This window comes from Podarcis filfolensis (assembly GCF_964270895.1).
Source record: "Podarcis filfolensis genome assembly, chromosome: 15".
In the NCBI taxonomy this organism is placed as follows: domain Eukaryota; kingdom Metazoa; phylum Chordata; class Lepidosauria; order Squamata; family Lacertidae; genus Podarcis; species Podarcis filfolensis.
This window is the reverse complement of record NC_139618.1, coordinates 37,486,350-37,495,883: the sequence shown is the minus strand read 5'-3', so window position 1 is coordinate 37,495,883 and position 9,534 is coordinate 37,486,350. Positions and strand designations below refer to the sequence as shown.

At 46.6% G+C, this 9,534-nt stretch overlaps 1 protein-coding gene across 2 annotated transcripts in view; it reads left to right on the top strand.

Moving 5' to 3' along the window:
* The first annotated feature begins 244 nt into the window (after window positions 1-244).
* Window positions 245-9,534, top strand: part of LOC310750354 (uncharacterized protein) — a 40,289-nt gene continuing 30,999 nt past the window's right edge. Inside the window, exons 1-9 of one of the 2 annotated variants that reach the window (XM_083588267.1) lie at window positions 245-426; window positions 958-1,200; window positions 2,832-2,917; window positions 3,620-3,774; window positions 5,583-5,713; window positions 5,871-5,995; window positions 6,962-7,132; window positions 7,840-7,947; window positions 8,875-9,021. In XM_083588267.1, the coding sequence (XP_083444393.1) occupies window positions 1,109-1,200; window positions 2,832-2,917; window positions 3,620-3,774; window positions 5,583-5,713; window positions 5,871-5,995; window positions 6,962-7,132; window positions 7,840-7,947; window positions 8,875-9,021 (1,015 nt within the window). In that variant the 5' untranslated portion in view covers window positions 245-426; window positions 958-1,108. Of the gene's footprint in view, window positions 427-957; window positions 1,201-1,886; window positions 2,748-2,831; window positions 2,918-3,619; window positions 3,775-5,582; window positions 5,714-5,870; window positions 5,996-6,961; window positions 7,133-7,839; window positions 7,948-8,874; window positions 9,022-9,534 lie in introns of those variants that run through there. The other variant, XM_083588268.1, reaches the window with a different exon arrangement.

Sequence of the window (9,534 nt, the reverse complement as noted above, 5' to 3'; positions counted from 1 at the left end):
GGTCACGTCTCCTGGGCCACATTGTTGCTTGGCTGTTGTCATCTTCCTGCATATGGGGTTCTCTGTCAGGGGTGGGTTTGAGCTGATGGACATTGTGAACTATGGGTTAAAATTAAATGGTCTCATGTCTTGAGACCAATCCCCCATGTCCGGATGATCTGAGATAAGGGTGCCATGTGGCACTGGGCTACCATAGCGATACCAGGGAGGTCAAGTGTATGACTTGCTGAGTCATTTCATGACTACGTGTAGAGATGGGTATCATGGTCTCTAGGACATTGCATGCCTTGATGCTGTCCTGTTTGCATGTCAGGAGCCTGAGTGAGGTGCAGGTCAGCAATAAAAAACACCAGTCTCAGTGAAGTTAACTCTTCATTCAAAGAAACTAAAACTACACTGTCCTAGTGACGCCAGCAACTCTTCTCAGTAAGTCTTGCCCCAATGAGCCAGTTGTGAGGAATGAAGGTCCCTGTCTTCCCTTCCTCTCTAGTTTTTCCCCCAAGCTATTGGAGACTGCGTTTGTATGCAACCAATCTCTCCTCTGATCTTTTCATTTCTCTGTGTTTTCTGGAAGACTGGGGGTGGGGAGCACATGTCTGTCTCCTGGCCCCCTCTCCCCCCAAGGGTCATCTAGCTCAACTCCCTGCAATGCAGAATATGCAGGTTGCCCATACGGGGATCAAACTTTGGCATTACCAGCTCCTCGCTCTAACCAACGGAGCTGAAACAGTGGTCTACCTAGTCCATGGAATAGCACTGGATTATGAGCTTGTTTCAGCGTTAAGCTCAGAATCATGGAACTGTAGAGCCCAAGGATCATCTAATCCAACTCCCCGCAAGTCATGAATCTTTCCCCTAATGCGGGACTCGAACCCACGACCAGGAGAAGAAGAGTTTCATGCTCCACCAACTGAGCTATCTCAGGTTGAGAAATGACAAATTGTTCTCACTTTTCAGGCTGGTCTTGGAAAGGGGCCATCTTTGGATATAAATCTTTCGATATAAAGTCAACACATCAAAGCCTGCTGCTCCAGGGTCACTTAAAGCAGCTTCCGTTGTTTCTGCTCCTCTTGACGCAAGCAGGATTTCAACGCATCCAATCGAGTCAATGCAGCCATTGTTCACCGATTTTTCGGCCTGGTACATTTCCCCTTCTTCAGACATCTCACTATCAGCGCATAAAAGAACCATTCATTCATGGTAATGCCCCCAAATATTGTGTGGGTCAATTAGGTGAGGTGCTCTTGTCTTATTTGAGCCTTAGTATTGCAGCGTTAGAATCATAGAACTGTACGGCTGGAAGGGACCGCAAGTGTCATCTAGTCCAGCCCCCTGCCATGAGATTAATAGTCTTCTAGTCCCACCACCCTGAGATTAATAGTCTCATGTTCTACTGACTGAGCTTTCATGAAGCAAAAGCAACTGGAAAAAATTTCAGCATCAGAATCATACTGCTTCAGAGAGCTAAATAGGTGTGATAGCTCTGTCAGTAAAGCACAAGGTGCTTCATCTCAGGGTTGTGGGTTCAAACCCACGTTGGGCAAAAAATTCCTGCATCCTCAGGTAAGACAATGGGAAAGCTCAGTTGGTAAGAGCATGAAACTCTTAATCCCGGAGTTGTGGATTCAAGCCCCATATTGGGCAAACGATTCCTGCATTGGCAGGCAGAAATTCAACAGGGGCAGCTGTCTCCCCATCCTAACCAGATGATGTTCAACAAAGCTGTTGAGGTCTGCCACAAAAACATCGTCATTCTGCCAAAGGGCCACCATTCTGCTCTCTTCTTGACCAAGGGAGGTGCTGCTTTTGCCTCATCCATTTTTTCACCTGTCCGGCTATGGGTGTTTTTGGTGTGTGTGTGGTCCACCCCCCCCCCCGTAGTTACTGTTTTTGAGTCAAAGTTTATTTCCTAATGCCTTGCTTCCCCCCAGCACTGATCATCACCAGTAGACCACGAGACTCTTCATCTCATCAGAACTAGACCATTCTATGATCTACGACCAGCAGCAACAACTAGTAACAAAAGGCAGGCTGTGTTTCGGCCTAGTGGCTGGAACCTTTAAACCAAGCCTGCCTAGAGTTATCAGTTGCTAGGCAGCGCCCCAAAGCAAGCAGGATTTTTGGGTGTGTGTGCGATGCTGTGGTCGTTGCCACTCTCTCTTACACACACATAGGAAAGGTTGCCTATTTCAGACCCCTCAACTGCTCCTCAACCATCCTGGGTTTTTTTGTGTGTTTTTTTTTGTGATAGCAGAGAGGCCATTTTGTAAGCATCCATACTGGATGCTTTAACCACTCCTAGAGTCTTTCTGCTACAGGGCGGCTCTATAAATTAAGTCAGTCAATATATATGGGGAAAGCCAAGTGTAACTTTGAGAAGGATCTGAAATACTTCCTTTGAAGCTTGAATTTGTTTTATTCTGGATTGTTTGATTTTTTTATGGTGGGGGGTGAACCATGTATTCCTTGGAGGAAAAACTAGGATAAAAATGCAATAAATAAGCTCTTCTGCTTACATCCTTAAGAAAGCTGGAGGGGCCAGCGAGATGGAGATGTCAGTTGCCAGCCTGGTGCCCAGAGATCTCCACGTGGTCACAATTGGACCTCTGCCCATTGCAAAACTCACCTGGGGAATTTTGAACACTGCTGGGTACAGATACCAGAAAAGTTGCTACATTACCACATGAATTGGTAGCATTGAACTGAAGGCATGAGGAAGACCTGTATGCAGTCTGTTCTTTGACTAGGTTGGGAACATGTCCTGGCAGGGGATGGAGATCTCCTATCGCAGAGACTGGGAAAGACTAACTGTGATATGATTTCGATTTCAGGGTGATGGGGTCAGCGGCTCTATGGAGAGCAGAGATGCAACAGAAGGTAGTCCGAGTCGTGTTGGGGTTGCTCTTCGCCAATTCTGGTAGGAAGTTCCTGGAGGAAGACAAGAGATAAAAAGTGGGAAGATCACAATATTTGTTTCAAGTGCCCTGGCCTTTCTTCTTCGCTATGTGCAACCAATTTATGGGTCATTTTATCTGTGGGTGGGGGATAAAAAACAGGAGGCTGCAAATTATGAGGTGTGTGTGTGCAAGCAAAACTCCTGAAGACATTCCTAGGTGTCAGAGTCAACCCTTCTGAAACTGTCAGGCTGGCAAGGAAAAGGAGGTAAAGGCTGTCTGTAACCAGCAAGAGCAGATCTCCTTATAATAGAATAATAGAATCATAGATTTGGAAGGGACCACACAGGTCATCTAGTCCAACCCTCTGCAATGCAGGAAGTTGGAGTTATTGTTCTTTTTTGCTCAACTGAGGTTTTAAAGCAGAGATTGGATGGCCATCTGTCATGGATGTTTGAGTGGAGATTCCTGCATTGGTGGGGGTTGGGCTAGATGACCCTCGGGGTCCCTTTCTATTCTATGATTCTATGGTTTCCAGACCAGCAAGCAGGCCCAACCCAAAAGCATTTCTAGTGCCCAGGAACACCATCTGACATGCCCCTTCCCTCCTTTGTCCAAATCCCCAGCTTTGAGAGGTGGGAACAAGAAGCTACTGTTTTGAAAGTTAGCAACAAGAAGCTAACATTTTACTGATTGGGAAAATGCCACCTTTCCTTTCCACACAGTGCTGGGGTTGTGCCCCCCAAGGTGGATCCTGTACAGGAATGAGCTTTGCCTTTACATCCCAGCTGGCTCTCTTGTTCTGTCCTGGAGTGAAGCCAGAGTCTTCTGCAGGGACCAAAAGGCAGACCTGGTTGTCATCAAGGATTACCACAAGCAGGTAATTTTGCAAGCTGCAGGCTGGGAATGCTTTAGTTTGGGAGGGAGAAAGCGAGAGAAACCTCACTTGAGGATGACTGCCTGGCATAGAATCCAGATCTGACCCAGGTATGGCAATGGCCAGGTGCCCTAGGTACCATGTTTCATTTCTACTTTATCTTTTAAAGGAAAAAATCTGAAAGTGGTTGACAACCCATTAAAACATCCAATCAAACAATCCAGAAGGGGGAAAAATCAAGCTTCAAGGAAAATATTGCAGATCCTTCTCAAAGTGACAATTTGCTTTCCCCATATTTATTGACCAACTTAATTGATAGAGCAGTCCCGTAGCAGAATTTCTTTAGAAAGCCAGTGTGCTGTAGTGGTTGAATAGCTGAACCAGGAGCTGGGAGATCGGGGTTCAACTCCTCACTCAGCCAGCCATGAAGCTCACTGTGTGACCTTGGAGTCAATCACAGACTCTTAACCTACTTCGCAGGGTCCTTGTAGGAGGAGGCGAACCAAGAGACCTCTGCAAAATGTGCCTGGCACCTGGTGAATTTCTAACACTGTTCAGAATCCTTTTCTATTCTGTACCCAATGAGGGCTCTTGAGTCCCAGGTCGGCTAAGTCATTTCCTGAGCCCAGGAACATAAACAGCTAGTGCAACTAGCTGAGCATTGTCTGCACTGACTGGCAGCAGCTCTCCAAGATTTCATGCAAGGACGCTGCCCCAGCGCTACCCAGAGATGCTGCCTTCTGCATGCAAAGCAGTTGCCCTAACACCAAGCCATGGCCCCTTTCCTGTAGAAGTCCCTGGCAGGGACTGTTGGGAAAGTGGCGAAAGTTATGCTGCCTGCCTTTGCTCCCACTGCAGGACAGCTCAGTCGGTAGAGCATGAAACTCTTTTTTTTAAAAAAAAAAAAATATTTTTATTACAAATTTAAACAAAACATATTATCTTAATACATATCATCCTTAATTCCCCCCATTCCCCCCTCCCCCCATAAAATAACCCACCCTCCCCTCCCCTCCCCCCTGACTTCCCTCAGCTCCAGTCTCTGGTTTCTCTACAAATACTATTCTCTGCATATTACAAAACTGTATAAATCCTTAATTTATCTGGCTGGTTATTGTCCATAAAAAGTTTGTGAGTGTTTATTCAAAACCTGCCAAGGAGTCCAGTTCACTTTGTTGTTTCTTTAAGTACTTTGTAAAAGGTTCCCATTCATCATTAAAGTCACAGTTATCCTTGTCCCGTAGTTTATGTGTCAATTTTGCCAATTCTGCGTAGTCCATCGGTTTCTCTTGCCATAGTTCTTTAGTCGGGGTTTCCTCATTCTTCCATCCTTGTGCTATTAAGACTCTCGCCGCCGTTGTTGCATACATGAAGATATTTTTCAGCTTCCCTGGCAGGTCTTTTCCTACAATCCCTAACAGAAATGCTTCAGGTTTCTTAACAAATGTTAGATGGAACATTTTCTTCAGTTCATTGTATATCATTTCCCAAAACTTTTTAATGTCATTACAATACTACCACATATGATAAAATGTCCCCTCCTTTTCCTTACACTTCCATCACACATTTGAACTGGTTTTATACATTTCACCTAACTGCACTGGAGTTATATACCATCTATACATCATCTTCGTATAATTTTCTTTCAGCAAAGAACAATCTGAGAGCATGAAACTCTTAATTTCAGGCTTGTGGGTTCAAGCCCCACATTGGGCAAAAAGATTCCTGCATTGCAGGGCGTTGGACTAGATGACCCTTGGGGTTCCTTCCAACTCGACAATGCTATGATTCTGTGATTTTATTATGCACAGATGTTCCTGACGGAACTCTCAGACAGCACCCAGGAATATGCCTTGCACTACTGGATCGGGTTAGCATGGCGAGAGGCAAGCAGTCAGCTCGCCTGGGTGGATGGGACCCCATTATCGCAGAGCTGGTACAGGTAAGAGAACCTTGATGCGTGGCTCTGACGGCAGAGGGCTCCAGTGTGGGGCTTCAACCCCGAGATCAAGTCTCCCGCTCTACCGATGGAGTGGTTTGCTAAGATATCAGAAGCAAGTTCTTTGCTTTTGGATCTTGAACTCTTTCTGCTTTATCAGAAACTGGCTCCAAGGCCACCCCAAGAAGGAGCGTTGCACGCAGCTCGTGGGCATCTACGCTGGCCAGTGGAGGGACTGGGATTGTGCTGCCAACGTCTCCTTCATCTGTGAGATGCCCATGAAAGGTAAGAGCAAAGGGGGTGTCTCCTTTCCAGCCTTGACATTCAGCAGCCAGCAGGAGGCATAAATGAGGGAGGCTATAGAAATACTGCATTTTGCTGATGAATGGAGAGAGCCAACCCCAGCAGCCCTCACTAATTTTAATAGTAGTAGTAGTAATTGTTGTTGTAGTAGTAGTAGTAGTAGTAGTATTTATATCCTGCCCATCTGGTTGGGTTTTACCTCCCCAGCACCCAGGGTCGGCATGGAAGGGGTCCCTTGACGCTTCAAGACTTAGTAGCCATTGACAGGCCTCTCCTCTGTGCATCACACTGTTGACTCATGCTATGCTTGTTGTCCACTAAGACCCTAGACCCTTTTCACATGTACTACTAGTAAGCCAGGTGTCCCCCATCTTATATTTGTGCAGATGGTTTTTCCTACCAAGGTGCAGAACCTTACATTTGTCCCTGTTGAAATTTTGCTAGTTTGGGCTCAGTTCTCCAATCCGTTAAGGTCATGTTGAAACCCGATTCTGTCTTCTGTGGCATTAGCTACCCCTTTCATTTTGGGGTCATCTGCAAATTTGATGAGCATCCCCTCAATTCCTTCATCCAAGATGTTAAACTACAGCGGACCCAGGACAGAGCCCTGTGGCAGCCCCCCTTTCCCCCCAGGATGACTTTGGGTTCAGCCAGGCAACCAGCTACAAATCCATCTAACAGTTTCCTCATCCAGCTCACATTTTACCTGCTTCTTCACAATAATATCATGGGGGATTTTGTCGAAAGCCCTGCTGGGGGAAGTGCAAAGGGGATCTCTGGATTTCAGGAGGAGAAAGTGTGGAGGAGAACGCTGGGTGGATGAAGGGGAAATAAAGGCAGTGTGAGGAGTTCACCATTTACATTAATCTAAAATGTGGACCTGCCCACCAACTTCATAGCTGCACCTTCTTGTACCTCTCTCTCTCCCCTTGTGCCTTTCCTGTTTAGATGCCCTCCCTGGCTCTGTGAGGAAAGTGCCCTTCCGCTCCCACTGCTACGCCTTCCATTTCCCATCCTTCCGGGAACTGAGGTCATGGAGAGAGGCCCAGTCTTTTTGCCAGGAATCTGGGGAGGGCCTCGCAATTGTTGGAGATGAGGAGCAGAACACCTTCCTGTCAGGTGAGGGATGGAAGCAGCAAACCAGTAGCCAAGACAGTAGCATTTTGGGCTGATCTAGCTGGGCTCCTCTTAGAATAATAGACTCATAGTTGGAAGGGACCACAAGGACCATCTGTCTAGTAGTCCAACCCCCGCAATGCAGGAATCCTTTTTGCCCAACAGGGGCTTGAACCCACGAACCAGAGATAAAGAAACTCATGCTCTACCAATTGAGATATGTGCTTCTTATTAGTTTTTTAAGTGCCCTTGGGGGATGGCTGTTGCCATTTATCTCTTTACATTTTAAATATTTTGGGGGCTGCTTTTCTGGGCAAATGCCCAGAATGCTTACAGTCAAAAGCAGCAAAAAATGAAACTAACAGTGGAGATTTTCAGAACTTAAAAGAGCACATGCATCCAGATGCCCCCCTCAGAATAACTCTCTTCCTCTTCAATTGGTACAGTGTGGTGCTGATAATGCCAAGGTTGCAGGTTTGATCCCCATATGGGACACCTGTGTATGCCTACATTGCAGGGGGTCAGACTAGATGACCCTCGGGTCCCTTCCAGACCTACAATTCTATGATTCTATGAGATGGTGGCATTTATTGTCCCCATTCAAACTGGGAGGTAGTAGTGATGGTTTTGCACTGGAAGAGGGTGCGGGGAGCTGGCCATCTAATCCTTACCAAGAAACATCCGTGATGGTTTCTCCTTTTCCTCCCCAGATGCCTTTCCTGAGGACGGCTGGCAGATGTGGATCGGGCTGCGCTTTGGCACCACATGGAGGTGGAGCGACTCGTCAGCCCCCCCAGCCTATTTCCGGTGGGATCTGGGTATGTTGAGTCCAAGCATGATCGCTCCTGAACAGAAGGATGCTGAATCACAGCTGGTTCTCTGTGTCAGAACTCTTGGTTGCCATCCAGAACTGCATAAAAACTAGAACCATAGATTTGTAGGGTTGGAAGGGACCCCAACTCAACCCCCTGTAATGCAGGAATCTCAACTCAAGCATGATGACAGATGGCCATCCAACCTCTGCTTAAAAACCTCCAAGGAAGGAGAGGCCACCACCTTCTGAGGGGGTCCAGTCCTCAGCTGAACAGCTCGTACTGCCCTAAAGCTGTTCCTAACATTTAGTCAGAATCCTCTTTCTTGTAACTTGAATCCATTGGTTCAAGTCTTACGCTCCAGCGCAGGAGAAAGCAAGCTTGTTCCATCTTCCATGTGATGACCTTAAGATATTTGAAGATGGCTCTCATCTGTCCCATCAGTTTCCTCTTTTCAGGCTAAACATACCCAACTCTCTCTACTGTTCCTCTTAAGACTTGCTCCATAAGACCTTGGGCTCTTTATTATTTTATTTATTTATTTATTTATTTATTTATTTGTTGCATTCATATCCCACATTTTTCTACAAGGAGCTCTTTCCCTCCACCCTTAATCCCCACAACAACAATGCCCAAATTAAGATTTGAACCTTGGTCTCTCCCAGGCCCTAGTCTGCAATACCACATTGACTCAGCTGGGGTTCCTTCTCCACACAAATGGGCTCTGGGATGGGGTGTTGAGGCTGGGGAAAGGGTGTGGAATGGACCTAAAGTTCTTGCCCATTTCCCACTTGGGGTGGGAAAGAAGTGCAGGAAGTGACAATGAAGGTAGCATTAGGAAGAGTGTTGGGACTTCCTGGAGACAAGGTAGGAGGCTGTAGCAAGAAGCTGCTCGGATGGGCTCTTACAACCCCTGGCTGCTCTATTCTCTAGGAAAAGCCCCCGAACAGGTGAAGGACCAGTGTGTGGTGCTGAGTCTGCAGCCCACCAATATGGCCCAACATGGGACGTGGCAGACCAGACCGTGCAATGAGCGTCCTACGACCGAAATAACAGGATTTGTCTGCCAGCACAGATATGGTGAGTGCCATAGATGCTCAAGGGCAACAGAGGGGCCGCAGACAGGCTGGAGCAGACAGAGAGAGAGAGAGCTGCCTCTTAACTCCTCTCTTCTCATGAGTGGAGAAAAGGGGAGCTAAAATCACAAAGCAATTTGCAGTATAAAAGCACCACTCAGGTGTGAAACTGTTGGATTTTCATCTGAAATGCTGGACATCATCTCAAGGAGACCAGAAAGCAGCTGATAATAATGATAGCGATAACGATATCAGTATCGGTAACCAGAACTGTAACCATAACCATAACCGTAACAGTATGATATCGATTAACGATAACGATAAACATAACGGTAACGATAATGGTAACGGTAACAGTAACAATGTTATTAATTGTACTCTGCTCCAGCCACTCTGAGATCCAAGGAACTGCAAACCCCTAATTAGCAAATTCCTGATAAATTAGGTAGAAAGACTAGAGGAACAGACTATGCAAAGGGCTGGCAACAAACCTGTGAAGGACTGAGCTGACAGTTTG